Source organism: Sander lucioperca, chromosome 5, assembly GCF_008315115.2.
Source record: "Sander lucioperca isolate FBNREF2018 chromosome 5, SLUC_FBN_1.2, whole genome shotgun sequence".
In the NCBI taxonomy this organism is placed as follows: Eukaryota; Metazoa; Chordata; class Actinopteri; order Perciformes; family Percidae; genus Sander; species Sander lucioperca.
The window spans coordinates 39,365,698-39,387,787 of NC_050177.1; the positions used below are offsets into that span (position 1 = coordinate 39,365,698).

The 22,090-nt window shown below is 37.9% G+C and overlaps 1 protein-coding gene across 2 annotated transcripts; it reads left to right on the forward strand.

Moving 5' to 3' along the window:
* Positions 1–1,277: 1,277 nt before the first annotated feature.
* LOC116045598 (acetylcholinesterase-like) lies at positions 1,278–10,449 on the forward strand. Of its 2 annotated transcripts, XM_031293328.2 has the most exons (10): positions 1,278–1,429; positions 2,361–2,669; positions 5,437–5,671; positions 6,487–6,619; positions 6,706–6,857; positions 7,006–7,192; positions 7,674–7,984; positions 8,548–8,757; positions 8,853–9,010; positions 9,557–10,449. In XM_031293328.2, the coding sequence occupies exons 2-10, from the start codon at positions 2,369–2,371 to the stop codon at positions 9,649–9,651; spliced, it is 1,782 nt and encodes a 593-aa protein (XP_031149188.1). In that variant the 5' UTR covers positions 1,278–1,429; positions 2,361–2,368; the 3' UTR covers positions 9,652–10,449. The 2 variants fall into 2 exon arrangements, with proteins under 2 accessions (XP_031149188.1, XP_031149189.1); XM_031293329.2 differs by lacking the exon at positions 8,548–8,757.
* Positions 10,450–22,090: the final 11,641 nt, after the last annotated feature.

Genomic DNA, 22,090 nt, shown 5'->3' on the forward strand with positions numbered 1-22,090 from the left:
CAGGTTAAATAAAAATGTTGTTCTCATGTTATTTTAACCACAAAATCAGTTGGCATTATTTTTCTTTCAAAACGTGTTTACTATACAAAATGGATTTATATTGTTTAAGATTATTTTTTTGGGGGCATTTCCCTTTATTATACAGTGACAGTGGATAGACATGAAAGGGGGAGAGAGATGGGGGACGACACGCAGCAGGTCGGATTTGAACCCGCGTCGCTGCAGGACTCAGCCAACATGGGGCGAACGCTCTTACTGGGTGAGCTGGAGGGCACCCCTTGTTTATTTTTGTAATCAGAATTTCTGTCTCTGGTTGTCTGTGTGTCCTGCTGAGGTGACCTGGAGAGAGGCAGTGAACCCTTGAGTACCCTTACTTGAGTATTTCCATGTATGCTACTTTATACTTGCTATTAATACATTTCAGATAGAAATGTTGTTTGTTGCACTCCACTAATCTCACAACTATATATAGCTACTACATTTCAGAGTAAGATTTCACATAAAAAACATTATAAGATTACAAAATGCAATGGATTATTAAAAGATTTAACCAGATGTTAGAATTGTGACCCCTTTCAAAAAAAGCAGTGTCTAGCTGAGTCCCTTTCTCATATTTCAGAGGCTTGTTCACAGTTACATTAGAGAAAAATTGTTAAATGGTTTTAGTAACTGTGAGGCCTGAAAATGTAAAAATATCCTATATATCACAACAACACAAATATTAGAGAAAGGTCCATAAAATAATTACATGTGTGTTTTGCAGAACTTTCCTCTCCCATTATTCATCTATGACCCCTCAGATATATCTTGTAACACAAGCAGTTGGGAACAACTCAAATAAACAGTTGATAAAGTAGTTGCGTTACACCTCAACCAACAGTACAATGTCACGGTAAAATGCAGCTTACATATGATGCCTTAGTATTATCAATATAATAAAGTAATTTACAGTACAATGATATTACAGTCGCAGGGGCCATTTTTCTGCAGAACTTTGAGTTTTTAAAGTTTCGATTTTTGCTTATAATGATAACATACTTTTATTTACGTTGGCTTTTGAATCCAAAGAATTGACTTGTATTTAATTGTTACACTGTTACGTAAAGGTTATGTGTACTGCACCACTGGACAGACATTGCATCTGACAGGTGACCTGTCTATAGTGTTGAATATATAAATAGGCTAGAGTTTAGATATTGCACGCCTGAAAACATAATTATTATAATTTTTTATTAATAGTGCTATTTAGTTAATTAGAGTAATTGTAAAGTGTTGCTCATACTTGTATAGTTGCTGTTTTTGTAGCAGTTGTGGGTGACGCACAGGGCCAGCCCAGCAGAGACTGGACAGAGGGATTGTATCCACGCCTTCTTCACCCCGTCAATGCTTTGTCCTCATTCACTCCAGCGAAACACAAACTGCTGACAAGGTACGTCACTAAGGCTTTTTATAATTTGGTATTTGTACATTCACTATCAGGAAATGTTTTTTTTAAGGACTTTGAAGGAGTCAGCGCGTCTCTCAATGCGTGCGTCTCCCTATTAAAGCTGAGCGCGGCTTTTCCTCTGGAAGCTCGCTATTTGTCAGTCTGTGCCTTTTGAAAGTAAAAGTGCCTCCACGAACCAGCTGCGCGCGTGCAGACACTTGCAACTTTATATTCGCTAACGGCCTTATTGTTTCCAAATATTTGAGGACTATATTAAGACGCTTCGAAAGTGACACATTTGCTGCGGGAATGACCCCCGTATCTATCTATCTATCTATCTATCTATCTATCTATCTATCTATCTATCTATCTATCTATCCATCCATCTATCTATCCATCTATCTATCTATCTATCTATCTCTCTCTCTTACACACACGCACGCACGCACGCACCCGCCATTCTGTTATATTCTACTGTATTACTGTATTATTTGAAGAACTTTGATCCACACTTTGTTTACCAAAATATGTAGGTTTAATGCAGTTAACCAATCTGCTAGCTGCTAACTCTTAAATATGTAGGCTAATAAATGGGATTAGTTTTAACAGCACCCCACACTACACTGACATGGGTTAAAAATAAATGTGTTAATTTCAGCAGTTATGAAAACACTCAAATTCTTTACGCAATTGAAGGTGTCATCGCTCACAGTACTGTATCAAAAAAGCTTGAAAATGAGAAACCTGTGTATAAAAGTATAACTTCTTTGTGATAGAGTTAAGACTGTCTGTGGTGTTCTGGCTGAATCAGTTGTTTACAGGCCTATTCGTTATTTAATGTTATATTTCAATCTAATAAGCTACATTTTCATATTATTATATAAAAAGATGAATAATAAAGTGTTTGTTTTTGCATTTTTTTTTCTCTCCCCAGGATTTTTCATGGCAACAGTATCTCTGTGGAATGGGTTCGCCCTTCTTCTTCTGTTACCTAATTTCCTGACTGTATCATCTGCCACCCAAGATGACCTTGTAATCAACACCAGGCACGGAAAGGTTCAAGGGAAGTTCCTTCCAGGGCTGGGTGGTGATGTTAGAGCATTTTTGGGAATTCCTTATGGTAAACCACCTCTGGGGAAACTGAGATTCAGAGCACCAGAGCCAATAGAGAGATGGGAAGGGGTGAGGGATGCCACCAAATTCCCAAATTCCTGCTACCAGTTGCCGGATACAGCCTTTCCAGGTAGCCTACATGCATACATGGTGTCCCTGCCAAAAAGATATCCAAAGATTAAAAACACCTTTCTGAAATGTCAGCCAGTACTTGATGTCACACTAGGACTAGACAGATCCCATAAAGTCCCAAAATTGTTTTTATTTATTTATTTATTTTAGGGCTGTCAAAATAACGATTAATAATTTATATTAATAATTTCGATTAATTAATCTGAGAAAAAATAACGCGTTAAAAAAAATAACGCAGATTAATCTATTCCATGTTGACGTTTGACCCGGAGCCGTTCTAGCCACCATTCAACTGTAAAATGAAGGAGGAAGACGAGAATGTGCTGCCTGGATCATTAATTGGAACATTTACTTTTACCCTGGCTACCGAAATCTGGTGCCACTGATATGTCTGCACTTCTCTCTGATGCTCTGAAGACGATACAGTTAACACAAACACCGCTGCATGTGACGCTAGTTAACGCTATACTCGACAACAGCTAACGGTAGCCTACCGCTAGCTAGTAGCTGGATGAAACACGGTTAAAATGCTGACAGCTAACGCTGAACGGTGTAAAGTTTGACTGTGTTTTACTGTAGAGGATTCAACACTGGTATGTAACAATCTGCAGCTGCCATCGGAAAAACAACACAGACGGTGCGTTCAATGAAACTGGTAAACTACAGCTTCGTGGTGCATTTGAAGTTATTGTAAATGTCCTTTTCCCATCTGATGTTTGTTTTTGTCGTTCAACAGCAATTTACTAGTGAAATAAGTTATTGTTATTGTTATACATTATGGCCTTAGCAATAAACAAGGCGTTCTTTAATGTCACCAACTGTTGTTTAGTACCCTTTTTTTTTCTTTCCTTTTTTTACTTTCTTAAAAAGTATCAGTTCAGGCACTGTTAATTATGTATGCGATTAATTTCGATTAATTAATCACAGAGTATGTAATTAATTAGATAAAAATTTTTTATCGATTGACAGCCCTAATTTATATTGTAAGAAAATTATATCTGTGCACACAGTTTGTTTTTAATATGCAAACAATATCCATATATTCAGCACACAAGTTATTATATTGTGGTTAAATGTTTATTTTCTATAATCTTGTTTTTATTTCATGCAAAACAAAAAAAGTAGCATAGCATTTTATCATAGTGTGGCATAGTGTCCATGGACATAAATGCTTGATGGTGTTTTTTGCCCTCAACTTCTCTTTTCAGGCAGCGCTGCGACCGCTGCCTTCAAGGCACCTAACCCTAACCTTAATCTTAATCCTAAACCTAACCATAACCAGTGCCTAATCCTAGCGCCATTGGGGGCAAAAAACACCGATAAACGACATAAACATGTGCACCCTTTGTTAACATGTGTTAAACTCTTAGCATGAGCTAATGAAATTTGGTAAGAGGTACAGGGTCCAAGGTAAGCACAATCATTACAAACATGAATTTGTCCCTCGAGCAGTTGAACTTCCATATAATTGAGGGATTCACGAGGAAAGAATGATAGAATTTATGCAGCGGAGGCTAAGATATCCTGGCTTCTAGTCCCTTTCAGAATATTCTAACCTCTAAAAACCTTGGATCCTACACTTCCCATGATGCAACTTGATAGTGTCTCTTTGCCCCGCTGTCCCTGCCTGGTAAATGCTCACTTCTTTTAAACTGCTCATCTCCTGTTTTGTAGTGCATGCGTTTTGTTATAAATTTTAAATCTCTAAGCCTGAACCCCAAAAAAATCTAATGACATCACTATGACGTAATCATGGTTGATTTTAAACCCTTTAAGGTGCTCCTTTAAGTTCAAACTGCATACTTAAATAAGACTGAGTTGGAGTTTTTACACTTGGATGACCAATGTGTGACAAGGTACAGAAGGAGTCTAGCTAAATACATGTTTGAATAAAAGGCGTGGCATTACATTTTATACAGTGCCCTACTCAAGAGATGGGTTGGGGCTGGGTCATGGATACATAGCTATTTGTAGACAGCCACCTGCCAGAGTTATTTCGAAGCCAGCTACAACCAGTGCCAGGCATATATACAGAAAAAATGCCCTTTACTCCAAATATAAATATGACAACATAGATAGATATGGACAGAAGGCATTGATGTTCAACTGCTGTTTCTGCTTTGGACAAATGGGATTATTTTTTTTGTGTACTGCTTTTGTAACAGTTTGAGAGCTATATAAATGAATATCTAATTTCAAAATACTGCTTGCAAGTACCATAATGAAGTTGAACTTTAACTTATTTCTTAGCTTGCTAGCGATGGAAGCTAACACGCCTCACACGTACAGGCTGATAATGATACGGCACAGAATATGGACAAAACAACTTCTATAATATAACTTGGGTTAAAATATTCAGGGCTATCTGACAACTGAACAGTGCCGGCTGTGCAGATTAGTAGTGTCAGTTGAGTCAGATTTGGATTGATCTCACAATGCAGCATTCAAAATAAATATAGGAAGGGCCTCAACTTTACTGAACAGAAAATTGCACTTTCCAAGCCAATTCTGGAGATATCTGAAAAGGAGGGTTGGATGGTTGGGTATGTTCACCATGCCTGCCTTACTTACACTATAAGGATAGATAAGAAAACACGTAGGAATGTTTGACCTTCTTTGTCATCACACTGGGTCAAAACATGGTATTTAAGTATGTTTACCATTGAACATCTGAGGGAACAGAGATAAGAGTATCTAGCAATTGCTAGATTACAGTCCCAATCAGTCCCTCCTGACATTGATACAATATTGTCATTTTTTTCCAGGGTTCAAAGGTGCAGAAATGTGGAACCCAAACACTCCTGTGAGTGAGGACTGTCTGTACCTAAACGTCTGGTCCCCACGTTTCAACAAAACCCAGCCTATGCCCCCACCACTTGCTCCTGTCCTTGTCTGGATCTACGGAGGCGGATTCACTCTAGGAACGTCCTCTCTGGACATTTATGATGGTCGCTTCTTGAGTAAATCTGAAAGTGTTGTTGTGGTATCAATGAATTACAGGTAAGAACTGAAGTAAATTTAACAAAAAAAATAGTATCTGTAACTAATTGGCGATTAGCAATAAGGGATTAGGTTCTGTTCTTTACGTACTTGGCGTGACAGTGGATTCTTGCCTACATTGGAAGTTGCACAAGGTCATTAAAAAATGGTAGATGGTTTGGGTGCAAAAAGCGAGCAAAGGTAGCCTGACAAGCCAGACCCACATCAAGATGTTGGGTCTGGGAACTCACCATTGGCAGGGCTCAATCCGAGGGGCGGGATAAACGGTTGTCTTTCAAATTCCCTCTGCACGCATAGCCAACCAGAGTAATGCTAGTTGATAGATTAAACTTTTGCTGTATCCGGTCGGCAAAACTCTGAACACATCTTCCTTTTTTAAGAATGACTTCAGTGCTTCCAGAGTCACGGCCGATTTGAAAGACCGCTATTCGCTAGCAGCAGCCATCTTCTTTTTTTTTCAAGTAGCAGGGAATTCACGCGGAACCGTCGCAACTCTGCCGTCCTTATGTTAAGCCCGCCCACCGACTCTATACACAATGTGATTGGCCTGACCAGAATTTGGTTTTTCCAGCTCTCAAGCCAACAGAGAGTTGCTGGACTGATCCTGGCTGCAAATTACATTTGCTGCCACTAGGGTGCGTCTAGATTTCTAGGCTAGAGCAAAGGCATTTGAAACAGGAAAGTCCTTACCACTATGTGCAATACCCTTCTCTTTACTCATTTAGATGGGATGTGGAATCTGCAAGAGTAGGTGGAATTATCTTCAGTTAAATTCTGTTAACGTCTTTCCTCATTCTTCTGCTCATCTGTTACAGACTTGGAGCTTTTGGTTTTCTGTCTATTCCTGACAGCAAGAACATCCAGAGCAATGTAGGCCTGCTGGACCAGCGCTTGGCCCTCCACTGGGTAGCCAACAATATAGCTGCATTTGGAGGTGATTCTGCAAAGGTAAAATGTTTTCGTCTAAAATCAGACAACATTAGTTTAAATTGTAGTTTAAACAATAAAAACAAGCTGTTGGATTTCATTTTCAGGTGACTCTGTTTGGGGAGAGTGCTGGTTCAGCATCTGTGGGCTTCCACCTGCTCTCCCCAGGCAGCCACGGTCTTTTTCAAAGGGCTGTGATGCAGAGTGGCTCTCCTAATGCACCCTGGGCCACAATCAGCCAGACTGAGACCTGGCGCAGGTAGGGTGTATTAATTCAGTCACCTACTTAAATGTTTTCACTCCCTCTGTCACAAATAGTTTTTTAAAATGTGTCTCTTTCTCCCTCACATTACTCGTCATTCGTTCTGTCACCAATTGACTTGCTACCTCTCTACGCTAACATCCAGGTCCATGAAGCTGGTGACATTACTGGGTTGTCCCACGTCTCCTCCAGCTGATATGGAAGTTTGTCTGCAGCAGGCTGATCCTCTGAAAATCTCAATGAAGCAATACGACGTTTTAATAAAGCCTACAATCTTAGCCACACCCTTTGTTCCTCATGTTGATGGGGACTTCATACCAGATAAAGTCGAAGTAGGTGTGTGTGTGTGTGTGTGTGTGTGTGTGTGTGTGTGTGTGTGTGTGTGTGTGGAGACGCCAGTGTATAAATGTGCCTATTGCACATGTAACATGTTTTTGTGTGTTTTTGTGTGTATTATAAGTACTATATATTTTCAATATCTTATCTCGGATAGCTGATGTAGCAAATGTCAACCCAAAGCCATTGTTTTTTTTAATTTAGCATTTGAAATACTTTATTCATTTTAATTACTATTGTTCCAGGTTGCCGCACTTTAAAGGCTTTCACACATGGAAATGCATACTTATATTTAGTTGATAATCTTTCTATGATGTAACCTGGCTACAAGTAGATGTCAAACATTGACTAGCTGTATCCTGGTTTCAGCTGTTATCAAAACTAAGCTCACTGGGAAATTATCACAGTATTATTTGACAAAAATTGAAAAACATCTTGCATCACAAACACCAGCTACCTTTTTGTTTTTCCCTGCAGGTGTTGCTTAGTACCGGTACCCTCCCAAAGACAGAGGTCCTGTTTGGCCTAAACAGGGATGAAGGGACCTACTTCCTAGTTTATGGAATGCCTGGATTTAACATCACCAGTCAGAGTCTCATCACCAGGAATGAGTTCCTGAAAGGAGTGGCGATTTCAATGGCACATGCAAGTGATGTCACAAAAGATGCGGCTATTTTCCAGTACACTGACTGGACAGATGAGAATAACAGGATGAAAAATCGCAACTCGCTAGGAAGTCTGGTTGGAGACCAACTGTTTGTTTGTCCTGTGCTAGAGTTTGCTAACAGGTAAAGAGCAATTCTGAGTTGCAATGGTATATCCTTAGCCTTGTCTGGCCCATTGTCTTCAGGCACCACCCTACATATTGCATATTTAAACTTAAGCCAAAATGCTGCACAGTGGTTTATAGTATTATGAGACATAATGTTACAACTCTGGAAAGTCATCACCCTGGCAATCATTTAAATCTTTCATCATGATGAGCACAAGAGAAGTAAAAATATGTTGTTGACTTTATAAAAGTAATTTACCGTGAAATGTGCATTTGGATCTGTATGTTATTGACAAGTTGAGCCTTGTCTTTGTTACAGAATAACCCTACAATTATTATTTTTTTTGCCAGGGTTCTTTTCATTGGCATCAATGCGGTACTATAATTCAAATAAATAAGGGGCTGTTTTCATGTAGTGCTGAACACTGCCCTATCCAACTGGATGGGTTGGGTCCCAAAAAATAGGACCAAATGTCACTTCTCGTTTTTTGTGTTTGTTACATAAGTTTGTGTTTTATTTTCTTTATTTAACCTGACCTAGCAGTGCAAAAGTAGTTCAATATTGTCATTTCCCCCCAGGTACTCTCAACGTGGTGGTAAGGCTTTCCTTTATTTATTTGACCACCGGTCTTCCGTCAATCCTTGGCCAGAATGGATGGGTGTTATGCACGGCTATGAGATAGAATTTGTCTTCGGAATGCCTCTGAATGTATCCCTGGGATACACGAAGAATGAAGTGAACATGACCAAGAAGTTTATTAAACACTGGGCCAACTTTGCCCGGACAGGGTATGCATAAGCAGATAGCCAATCAGTCACTCAAATTGTTTAGGGACCCTCGTGGCACTGTGGAATTGTCTTAAATTGGCTTTTGTTTTTGTCAGTAATCCAAGCATTGATGGAGCTAACTGGCCCGTGTTCACCCCTGAACAGCAAGCGTATGTCACTCTGAACTACAACCATCCAGAACAAAAGAGGATGATGAGAGCTAACAAGTGTCACCTCTGGAACAAATTAATGCCAAAAGTACAAAAAGTATCAGGTAAAACATCTATCTATCTATCTATCTATCTATCTATCTCACGCATACACACAGAACTCTATATAGTTATTAGAGTAGGAGGCGTTGCGTCAGTCTCTGCCAGGGAGGCGTTTTGCCTGGTTTAGCGTGTGGAGGAGATTTGTATCCTGACTTGCACCCCTCCACTTCACCACAGTTCTGAAGGTCTGAGTGGGAGTAGAGGAGGGTCAGTCATCACTTCACTGAACACTGATCACACACAGGGTGAATAATACTCATAATATAATAATACTCATACACCTCTCCACTGTGGTAATTATTCTCTCTCTCACACACACACACACACACACACACACACACACACACACACACACACACACACACACACAAACACAAACATCATGCAAAAATATGATCGTAATTTAGATCAATTTTATTGAAAGTGACAGGAACAGAACATGAAAATGATAGTAACTAAATCACATTGCACAAATCAGCTATCTTTCAACAATTCTATTGTGAAAGATTAAAAAATAAAAGTCTCTCTGTCTGCCTCTTTCTCCACAGATGATCTTCGGTCTTGTGTTAAAGCAAATGGGCTCATACTCCACTGTAATTACACTTTCCTCCTCATTCTATTGGTTATAACTTTAACCTATTGATAGAGTGATGAGACCTACGTTTTATACAGCCATATACAACAGTTTACATAAAATATAGTGGTTTGGTCTTTACTGTTATTTAAAACATTTTGTGATTGGCCTACTGAATTGTATATTTAAAGAAATATATTTTTACTTATGGAGTGTGTGGTTTAGGTAAACAAATGCTCCTGTTTTTTTGGAACATTACAATAACCAGCATTCACAGTGATTGCTTCATAAAGCCACTGTATGCAGCTGCATACATACAACATTCTCCCCAGCTCTGACGTAACTATATTTTAGGATGCTAAAATTCTAATGGTCCTAATGAGTACTTTTTCTTTTGCAGTTACTGGTATTGTACCATGCACAACAACCAAATAGTGGCTTATGTTATGACATGTGAATGTTATTGATGATAACTGTCCTAGTCAGTTCTGATAAATGTACAGCTGCCATTTAATTTCATTTGTTTATGTTTTTCTTTCAAAAGTGTGCATATAAATGGTGCTTACATTAAATGCAGACTGATTGAAATGTTTGAGTGCACTCGTATTGGACAAATCTGAGATCAGTTTCTGAATATAACGCAGGTGACTCAAAACAGTCAGATTTTGAAGCTTGAATTACACAAATTAATTTTCAAGCTGCAGAAAACACATTATTTCCTTGTTGTCAAGTAAAATCTATTACCACTTTCATGTCTAGTAGACTATGTCATTACAAAGACAATCAGGGATGGTGTGGCTTTGTTGTCTATTGTATTGCTCAGTAAAAACCATGTAATGATCATTAAAGATTTGGATATAACGTTAATCAACACTGGGGTGTTCTTTGATTTAATAAAGTTTTATGTTATGTTATTATGTTGACTGATTTATAATTGTCTGATAAGCACTCTATGCTTCTTCAAACACACAGGAAAAAAACACAATTGTTCTTACTTCCGCTGAGTTGTACACATGCTTATCATATATATCATTTTTATGAAGGAATGGAAGGGAAAAATTGGTATTTCTGTTTATTTTGAGTATTAAAAACAGGTGAATAGTGGCCGTTTAGCTCAGTTGGTAGAGCGGGCGCACATATGCAGAGGTTTATTCCTCGACGCAGAAGGTCCAGGGTTTCGAATTCAACCTGTGACGGTTTTCCTGCATGTCTTCCCCCCTCTCTCTCCCCTTTCATATCTCTCTGCTTTCCTGTCCAATAAAGGCAGAAATGCCCAAAAAACAAAACAAAAAAAACAGGTGAATAAAAAACTGGGATATGTTTTTATTACAGCTGAAATATTGTAGTTTAACTGATGATGCACAATCAAGAGCTTATTTCAATCAATAGCTTATTTTCTTCTTCACATTCACTTATCAAGTCAGTGTCTTCTTGCAGAAGTAAACTCTTTTGAACGCAGTGGTACATATAAATATATAACTTGATTTGTGCCTTTTGTGGGGTGAGACCCTATAAGTGCACCTTCAATGGTCAGTTATTTGTAGTGTCATTGTCAAACAATGTCAAAGCTGCCGTTAGTACTAGCGGAAAAATATTTCTTTTTGTTGTTGGAAGTGTCTCACACAACGCATGCCCTGTTATTATTTCTCATTCTGTCATTGAAGACAGTAATGTGATAATAAACAGTGTCGCCGAGCAAAGGTCAGAGTGTTGATACAAAAAGCTAATGAGATGTTGGAAAGAAATGAACCGCTCTGGTTGAATGACCTTGAATGCTGTCTAAAATCCTCTGGTGAAAAAGTAATTACATTGTATGAGCATCTGGTACGCAGTGGGTGTGAGTGGGGAAGAGTGCAAAGACTTTTTATATGACTCACATGTTATCTATCGATTGTTACACGTAACAATGTGTTTTCTCTGCTAAAATAAACCTGTAGTGGTTAAATGCCAATCAATTCATTTTTGTTTGGATCTGTACACTTCCCCAACACAAACACACACGCAAAACATACACAATAACTTAAGAATGCTCTTTTCTATTTGACCTTTTACAGTGGCTGATGTAGGATGACTCGTGACCACTGCTTACAGGATGTGGTGTATGTGCCTGTGTTAAGGGAAAGGATGGAAAGTAAGATACACACTGAGAGCAGGAAAGTTGTGGATGGTGTATACCTGGCAAATATGGTCTGTTGACATGACAGTTGGCATTAGCAGTGACATCACCGCACCCTCGTTTCCGAAAATGTTTGGTATTTTCCAAAGAGAATCACATCGTCTTCAATGCGCCTCATCCATAATGGATGAAGATAAAGACAGTGAGGTGGAGCAAGAGGGAGGGTAAGAGAGAGAAGAACTACAAAGAAAAAAGAAGACAAAGGGGATATTTGTAATGAAGTAAGTAAGGAATTCTTTGAAGGTACAGTACAGGAGATCTTTCAATCCCCGCTGAGCATCTTCACTATGTTAAGTCAAGTTGATGATCCTCACTTGTCATGACTACAGGGATCAGGAAAAGCTAAAAAATAAAAAGATAAAAAAAGGGGACAACTGTTTTGTAATTGCTCCTCAACTGGGAATGATGCTGTGGGACAGCAGGGTTTTTGTCCTTGGCTGTATCTGTTCTGTATTTTGGTGGCTTGCCATGTGCCACAGAAGGCGGACAGGTGCAACAGGGGGTGGAGTGACAGTCACGTGGCCACAGCAGTTATATTTTCAGAAACCCATCTAAAATCACAAAAAAATCATTGTATTCATTTAATTATATTTTTCGACGAGTAGACACATACAGAAGTGTTGGACATCTTTACAGGTTATACTAGCAGTGTGTGATTATGTATACATTCTGAAACAATAACAGTAATATAGGAACTCCCAAAACTGTATTCACTTTTTTTCAGCTCTACAGCCCCTATATCATTGCCCTTGAGAAAACTATAGCTTAATCAACAAATGATATACAAATATTATAAATATTTTGAAGGACAAACATATGCTTCACTGGAGGTTAGTTGTTTTGATTCATGTCTGTGCCACAGTTTAGTTCTCAGACATGACACTTTGACAGATAATAAGGGTGAGCTGTGATTAATGTAAATGACAGTGACAGCTTAATTAATTAGGAGGACAACACCTCCCACTATGTGTCGTGTGAAATGACTATTACCAACCCCTAGGCATAGTCAAAACAGAGCAGACATTGTCAAAAGAATGACGTTTGTTTCACATGAAGCAGAAATGTTTAAGGAGTTTCCAAGAAAATTACAGTCCATAAAAAAGGTACCTGCTCAAAACGTTCTTTGAAGCATTGGATGTAATATTAATTCTCAATGGAAAGCCACTAGTAGCACTATTTACTGAAAAATCAACCTTTTTTTTTTAATTAATATTTTTGTTTTTATTTAAATATTTCTTTTTCTTCTTGGATACAGTGTGTTATATGTATGTCATTTGAACTCAAAATGTGATGATTATCAGCTGCCACTTATATTCTTATTATTATCATATATATTCCATCAATCTCCACATTTCTGACAAACCTTCTTCATGTCCCTTCCTGACGCATATTCAGGCCAAATGAAAGATACCCTGCTTCCTGTCTGCCTTAGTGTCTCAATCTGTCAGCTGTTACTTAGTTCAATGTCCAAAGGAGGCACCCACTTGGAATCCTTACAAGATGCCTAATCCCCAGCAATCAACTCCTCGTCCCTTGACTCTAAGGTAAATTGCGACAGTGATCAATGTTGATAAAGCTGCCAAAATAAGCCATCTTTTGGATAATTGATAAATCATTTCAGTTATTTTTCAATGTGGTTTTGATACTTTCTTCGTAATATATATGGATATAAACTGAAAAGGTTTGGGTTTTGGAATGAGGGTTGGATAAACAAGCAAGCTTGGACTCTGGGGAAATCAGAAGAGGTGTTTTTGGTAACACTTTATAATAACCATAATTAATAAATGGTAAATTGAAAGTTAATTAAACTTTAGTTAATAGTTATTGTACCGGTAACAAACAATGAAATAATGATTTATAATGTTAATTATTAGCAATGTTATAACTCATGTTATTGTACCATTAGGTTAGTGTATTTAGATAGATTGTTAATACTTTGTCAATGTTTAATAATTGTTTTGTAAACCACCTAAGAACATTATTTGGATGGCTATTATTAAGTTGCAACTAATGCTTAATTAGTTAATGAATGATAAGTTGTTGATAAAGCATCAAGTAACATTAATTTGGCCCCATTTAATATTTTTTTGGGGATCTATAAAAGAGATGATAAATGTGCACTGATAATGTCTATCTAAATAATGTTTATAGATCCTTTACAAAATATTTATTAACCATTAACAAGGTAGTATAATCATCATTTGCATCTTTATAATAGCCATCCAAATAATATTTATTAACAGTTTACAAACTGTCTTAAAGGTTTACAAATAATTTGGTAATCAATAACACATACTTAATAAAATATATAAAATGTTGTTTGGCCTCCCCTTTGACCTTTTTTTGTTTCACCAAATATTTCTTTTTGATAACAAATACATGTGCCATTATTGCATTCTCTACAGTTACCAAATGACAGCTTGGACACAAGCAAATGCTGATGACTTATAAACAAGGTTAGGTGGTGTTCTTGAATACTTTGGCTGATAAGATAGTTGATTATTTCTGGTCGAACTAAATGAAATAACAAGAGCAGAGGGAGATATAAAGATATGAAAATGAAAAGAAAAATGATGACAAGATTTGAGAGGGACATGGCAGAGATTCAGGGTCAACTACAGTAACACGGAAATATTTGAATTTGAATGTGGTAGATGAGAGGCACATTTCTTCTTTGTATGGAAACTTTTACTGCACATCTATAAACACTCAACTCAAGTATTCAGTCTTATGAATGTATCACTGTCATTGTTTTGGTAAAGACTTTATAAGAGGAATGTAATATTGTCACACATGTATCGTGTTTAATAATTTAATTCAAGAAAAATAGCTCAAAGTTCAAAATGATGAAATGTTATTTTCAACTGTGAAACTCAAATGCAAAATGAATAAAAAACATACTGGATGCAGGGGATTGGTATTTTCCCACTTATTTCAACAACAAACAACAACAAAAAAGTTGCAACACAACTGATTTGATTTCACAGACATGTATAATTATAATAAACAGCTTGGATCATGTCGTCAAATACAGGACAAATACATAAAGTACCACTGAAACTCCTTCCACTCAAACCCTTTTGAAACCGCTTTAGACAGAAAGTTCGATCACCTGTTTATTTGGGCAAACAACCTAAATCACCTTTAAGGGTTTTGTCAGGACATGTAGCCACGGCCATGAAAAAGCAGGTTAATCCCATAAGAAGAAGCATTTCAGACATCCTCCGGAGTTAACCAGAAAACGCTATTTGACACCATGGCAAAATGAAAATGAGTCTGACCTCGGCTGTCAGTTGAGACAGAGACACCCATCATTCAAATGAGACAGGCGATTAAGGGAAGGACAAATCCAGACAGCTAAAGAAAAACAGAGAAAGAAACATTGAGGTACAGGCAGAGATTGGCATAGGCTGTGGTGGTAGAAGGGCAGAAAAATGACAGCGGGAGGTGGAAGAGATATTTGGAATACAACAGCAGAGCAAAAAATAAACACAAAAGTCTGGAAAGAGAAAGACAGAGGGAAAAGATATGGTAAATGGACACACAGAGAGGAACTTTCTAAAGGAGAAGGGATTTGGTGACACTGAACGATACAAGGAAAGGCAGCCGGCTTTCATCAGGCCACTGATGAGTGGAAGCGAAGAAATATAATATAATAATAATAGCATAATTCCATGGAAATTGAAAAAGGTCTCGGAAATGCTTTTCTTTAAATCATTTTATGCTCACTGTATGGTTCATCATGGGGTATTGGGATCATTTTTAGGCGTGGAGAGGCAAATATAAACACAACCTTGTCAGAAAGCAACGTCAAGCATCTCATTTAACCTGATTTCCATTTCCATCCATTTCACTTCCTTCTGTAACATCAATGATGTGCAGTCTCCCCACACTCATTCACCCTCAAGGACAGAGATTCACAATTTATATAATATAGAACAATATTGTAGCGCTGTGCTGGGTTGCATCCTCACACAGTATAATAGTGCTATCAAGCTTGTTTTGTAAAGTATACATATGCAGTCTGCAGGATGGAGCAACTAATCCAAAATGGATGTGTCACTTCTACATCTGAAATTGGTTTTCTTTGTTTAATTTCTATTTAATAGCCACCTCCATACATTCTCCTCTTTGCGGCTTTTTGCAGCTCTATTGTGGATGCTTCGGCTAAAGCCAGTTTGACTTATTTTCCCTGGTTTTGAACGTCTAGGTAGAGAAAATTAAGTGAGCACTGGGCCCTGTTCTATCTACAAGTACAGTATCAATGTGGCTGTACAGAACACTGCAGCCTCTAGCGGCTGAAAGCTGAGCTTAGGTTTCAAGTTAATGCATGATCTGATTAATATAACCTCCCTTTCAGTAAATGATGGATTGCAGTTAGATTTTTGTTGGTGGTATGCTGTCATATTTAATCCATTAATCCCCAAACCACAGCATAAAATACATTAACAGGGATATTGTTCCTCACCTGCATCCCTTAACCTATACTGTATACTATACATGTTATGATCATGCTTGTCTTCTATTGCTTTACTACAATGATGCAGTATGCAAATAGCATTACGCTTTTAGTTTTGCTCTTAAATTAATTCTGGTTACTTAATGAATTCCTTTCCTCTTTTGCATATTTCACATAGAAAGGCCTCATCTTGCCAGTTTTGAACCCAGTACCATCTTGCTGTGCAACAAGTCCTCCAACCTGTACCACTACTTGGGTCGTTTGTTCCTCCCCTCTAATATGACCCACATGTTCCCTAAATTAGCATCTCCTTGTACAATTGAGAGATCTTTGTTCTGTTAAATGTGATGTTTTTATCTTGTGGCATGTTTTGTGTTTTTATATTTTACTGGGTGAGACCAAAGACAATTGTCCTGACTCAGCTGGACACTAAAATTTGTTCTATTATGTTCTATTAACTTACACGTTCATAAGTTAAAATAAGTCAATGTTGACTTTTGGTTTCATACGGAACACCAACAGCGGCCTGCGGGTAAAAGTCCTGGGTTTGTTTGATCCATCCAACACCCTGACCTCCTCCCTCCCTATGCAGACTTTGGCGCTCTTTATACGACGTCACCGGACGTCCTCCTTTGCTTCCCTCTTAATTATTAGTTCAACTTTTCCATGTAAAATTGAGCCAGCTTGTAAACAGTTTGTGTCTGGAAGAAATAGATGATGCTCTGTGAAATGTCAAAAGGAGTTTAAATGGTAAACCTTCAGTGCTGAATAATGCTGTGGTGATCCTAACCTCCTTCTGCATTTACAATCCAACGAGGCATTTGCTTGACTCGCTGTTGACTCTCCTTGCTTCAAAGGAGTATTTTTTGTATATGCGATGAAATTTGAAATTGGTGCTAGGGATTAGGGCATGATTTTAAATATTTGCTTTTCACTCTGCACGTGAGTGCATCTAAAAATGCAAGCACAGCATATTTAGACCCTAACACATGCTCACTTTCACCTTAAAAATACAGGAACTTTCATTCATCTCACTTGGAGAATGAGAAAGGAATCAGGCAATAAAGTAAACAACCAGTCACAAGCAATTTATAACCAAGTCTCAATTCTTTTTTGTATAAGCGTCAATACAGAAAAGCTACATCTCCACGCATGACACTACTCTACCCATTAACAGCTCAAATTCAATGTAAACTTGGTTGATTACAGTATCATTCTATAATCACTCTCTTTTAAAACAAATGTGTGTCCTTTTTATTGGTCTCTCCAAGAAAGAGTCTACTTAATTCTTTACAAAGAGCAGCAATTTAACGCTCAAACCCTCTAGAGACATTTTTTATTCGATCCTGTCAATAAATGGATGATATACAGATTAAAAGAACAAACATGTCCTGTCCTCTCTTCATCCCTCCATCCTCTCCCCTCCTCTCTTCTCAGTGCAGTGCTTTTGCCAAGCGCCTTAGCTGCTCTCTTTTCAATACCGCTGATTAAAAATGTCTGATGCATCAACACGACTAAGCTGATTACAGATTTAGTTTCCCTGAGCAAAGGTTTCCAAAGAAGGCTGGGGAAAGAAGTGGGGAATAATAGAACACACAGAGTAAAAGCCACTGAATTGCATTGAGGGTCTAATTTTTGAAAGTGTGTGACTGCAGGAGCATGCTCTTCTGTATCTGTGCAAATCGCTGTGAGTGTGACTGACTATGGAGTGTGTAATATTAAGAGGCAAACCTCTCAGGGAAGAAGAGGTGAAAAGAGATTGTGTGAGTTGGTGTTCTTTGTGTTTGCAATGGCTGTTGCCCTTTTCTGGGAAGTAGAGACCACAGATACTGTATAACTCACATGGGTGACCGTTTTTGTTCTTTCAGTAATGTCTGTCTCTTTAAAATATCCACTTTTCTCCCTCTCCAGCGTTCTCTAGTACACCTGTGTCATCTGGATCTACACATCCTTTATCCATATAGCCCAAATCCGTATCTTTGAGGCTCTTGGCCAGATCATAAACTTGCTGCTTTTCTGGTTTTGTAACAACTGTCCTTTGTGGCTCTTCTTAAAAGACTGTCATGCTTTGTTCACAATCTGTCACACACCTATGGCCCTCTGGCTAAAGAGGTTTATAACAGTAAGCATCAGTAAGCTTTGCCATAAAAGCTGAGTGCACCCTGATGCCCACTCCACATTGCAGAGGACAGATGTCTCTGATGGAAAATAATTTGGGAATAATCTGACCTATTTTAGCACAGATCTTTGCTTCCAGGTTGGGTACATAGAATAACATTCTTTATCAAGCAAATGTGCTGTTTATCTGGTAGTACACAGGAAGGTTTTAGCAAACTTTGTATTGGGACTTCATATTGCAGAACATGCTAGTCTGAAACTGTTCCTAGCAGACAAGACAGTATCCATTCTGATTGGTGTAATGCTGATTAAGGTTCAACATTTTTTTTTTTTATTGCCAGTTGTCCCCTGACCCGAGCATGAGATTTTGACATGCGTCTTTGACTCGGTACTGCGGACGACCCCTGGCAATAACAAAAATGACGCTCACGCCGACAAAGTCAGCCTCCCATTCAGTTTGGTATCTTGAGACTAGCACAGGGGTGGCCAACCAGTTCAGCATAAAGAGCCACAAAAAAAAACGCACCATAGCAAAAAGCCACACAACACATGCACGTCCACACTACAACAGCAACAGTGTCTTCCAGATCTAATGACAGTCATAATACATAGCAGTTTTCATAGTTTTTTTTCTCACTTAGATTGACTCAGTGGGAAACCTGACAGTCTTTGTTATCCACAGTCCTTTTCAGGTCTTGCTTGAACTCGGTTGTGGCCATTCGAAGCAACTCTCTCACTCATCTGTCACTAAAGGGGCTTTCAAACAATCGGATTCAGCAGTGAACGGGTTAACGAGGAAGGTGATCTGTGGCCGCTGTTTTTCCTCAGGTTGCAGAATCTGTCCTCAAAACTCTGCTGCATTATTTTCCATTTTAAAATAATTGGCAAATGTATTGGCAGATGCATTCAAATGTGTTTTTTTTTTTACTTATCTGAAATACTGTATGTTTCAGAAAAGTTAAAAACAACAATCAACCAATGATACAGCCCCCAGCCACACAGTAAGAGCCTCACAGGAGCAGGCAAAGAGCCGCATACGGCTCAAGAGCCACAGGTTCGCCACCCCTGGACTAGCATATACGTTGGCGTGACATCACAGACTGTCATTTCTGCCTTGATTACTTTGTCCACCAATGCTGCATTGTCCACATAATGCATATGTCATTATTCTCTTTAGGAACACAATTCATGGAAAGAATGTGGTTAAAAGCAAATAGGACATTCTGCCTAAAGCAGAGGAGATTATCAAAACCTAGGAAATAATGACTTGTGCAGTACAAACAAAAAACAAACGCTGAGATGTTGTCTATCATACTTAATACATGAATAATTGGATTTATGGCCTCTTTTTGTTTTTAGACTTTATTGTGTTGGATTTGGATACACACGCTATGACAGCTAAAAAACCTGAGGATGTAACATTCAAACAAAAAGTTCAGATAATTAGATTTTTAGGTAAATCAGTACAATCAATCTTTTGGAAAAAACATTTTCTGTAATGGTTTCCAGTTCCCTAGGGGAAACATTAAAAGGGTTCAGGGTCTTGACAGAACATTTGTGGCTGTTGCTAAACAGATATATAGTACAAATGCTATTAATAGCTTGAGCTGGCTTTTATTATTTGTACACTACCTGTCTAGAAATAGCCATGCGACATCTGTGTCTTGTTATTTCCTTCCTTTTGTTGTTTCCACCATTTAATTTCTTTAAATGATGTGCTTCTCTTTTCTTTTTGGCTTAATTTCCACATCTATTTTTTTTTCTTTTTTGAGTCTGGAGTAGAAGACGAGGATTGAAGCCTGCCATTTATATGCAACTTCCATTGCAACAATTGTAATACATGTCAGCTACTTAAGTCTATAGTTCACTTGTGGCATTATGCAATGCATTAAATTACAATAATGATGAAAATGCATTGGCTTAGTCAAATTCTATTCACATTGTCATTCAAAGAGGTAGAGTAGCCAGCCTACCCAGAGCAGTAAAACTGAACACACATGTTAGAAAAACTATGATACTCTTCTTGTTTCTGTTAATATTAAACTGTTTGCATAGTAAGAAGTCAAAATATTGCCTGCACTCTCATGAGATAACATGGGAGCCACTGCCTGACCTTGTGAAAAGCACCGAATGCTCCTGAGGACAGAGCAGGCAGAGGAAATGCCCTGCCTGACCAGAGATAAAGAAGACGACATACTGTATTATGACTTCATGTTTGAGCATAAAAAACTACTGTTGAAAGCTATCGATAGTCACTTTTTGTACTATGTTGAGTGCTGTAAAATTGACTCCTTGCTCGCACAAGTAAAAACGAACTTTGAGAGATCTTCAGTGTTCCTGTATATTCTTTGATAAATAATTATCCTAACAACACATAATCCGCATCAAGCCACTGCAAATGTGCAAATAAATGTCTTAACATTTGATGACACCTGAATATACAAATTACAACAAAATATCATATTTGAACTAAAATAATTTATTGATTTCAGCTTAACTATACTTCAAAACTGATTCAATAATTTATTGATGAATCAACTCATAGTTGATTAAATAATGCAATAATTAAACATGGTTTCAATAACTTCACTGAATTACATAAATACATTAGAAATATGTTGAAAAAAACTACTTTTATATTCTAAAAAAAACCTTTTTCTATTTTAAGGTGTCCAGTTACCGTGTTCACAATTTCAAAAAAGTCAGCAATTTAAGGCACATCCAATGGGCAGGCTTTAAAACGGAACCCATCCAATTCACATGATGCCTAGCTTTCATAGGCACAGCAGGCGGAAAGAGAATGAAACAGACTGAGATAAAAAGAGAGGTTATAATGCTACACAAAAGGTAAGAGGAATGGAAACCAAATATTGTTTGTCCTCCAACGACATCTCCATATTTCTACATCACTTCTCATTGCAACTGTCTTAAGGGATGTTTCATATTTTGGATATTTGTGTTTATGTTTTTCCAGTTAGCTGATGGTATTATATTATTAGCTTACTTTGTTGCTGTGTAAAACACTTAACATATTTATCAAAAACCTGAGAGGGGGGTTTGGGGGACATAAATAGATGATGTGGGTGAGACTTGGCATAGCTGCGTAGGTAAGGAGATCCACAGAGTACAGTATGAGTGATCAGCTGCACGTGTGGATGTGTTTGTGAGTCTGTCTGGCAGGAATCAGTGATTAAAATATTTATATATAGTATTTAAAAACAACCAGTGCTGTGATAAACATGCAGCAAACAACCTGGCAAGTGTTTCCATGTGAGAGTCAGACAGTGTGTGTATGTTTTGACTTTGGTAACACCCCTATGGGAACCTTTTCATATGACATTTAACAATATATTTGTTCCCTTTTAACAATCTAGTCTGAGGAAATGGAGCAAACAGTGATGTGACACTGCATTGGAAGAGGCCACATGTGAAAAATGTATTTGAGTTCTGAGGTTAAAGGGGAACTGTGCCCATTTTCAAAATTCACACATGCTATTCCTATAGTCTAAGACAGTCTGCAGATATTAGTTAACATGAACAAATCTCTCCCAAAATCCAAAAACCAGAGTGCAAAAACTCAAATGTGTGATGTCATCAGGTACAAAGCGTGGAACTGCTCCATAGACAATGAATTGGGAGGATGACTGTTGATGACTGAGAGCACCCAAGGGAATGTTCTGAGTATATGGGTACATTTTCTGTTTTTGTGCTCATTTAGGAATAAAAAAGAAAACAAACACTATGTGGGTCCAAAA

Excerpts from the sequence above, each read along its gene's own strand:
- LOC116045598 (XM_031293328.2), top strand. The coding sequence starts at position 2,369 with ATGGCAACAGTATCTCTGTGGAATGGGTTCGCCCTTCTTCTTCTGTTA. Across the intron at positions 5,672-6,486 it reads GTGGTATCAATGAATTACAG|ACTTGGAGCTTTTGGTTTTC; the intron begins GTAAGAACTGAA and ends CATCTGTTACAG. Across the intron at positions 6,858-7,005 it reads CAGACTGAGACCTGGCGCAG|GTCCATGAAGCTGGTGACAT; the intron begins GTAGGGTGTATT and ends GCTAACATCCAG.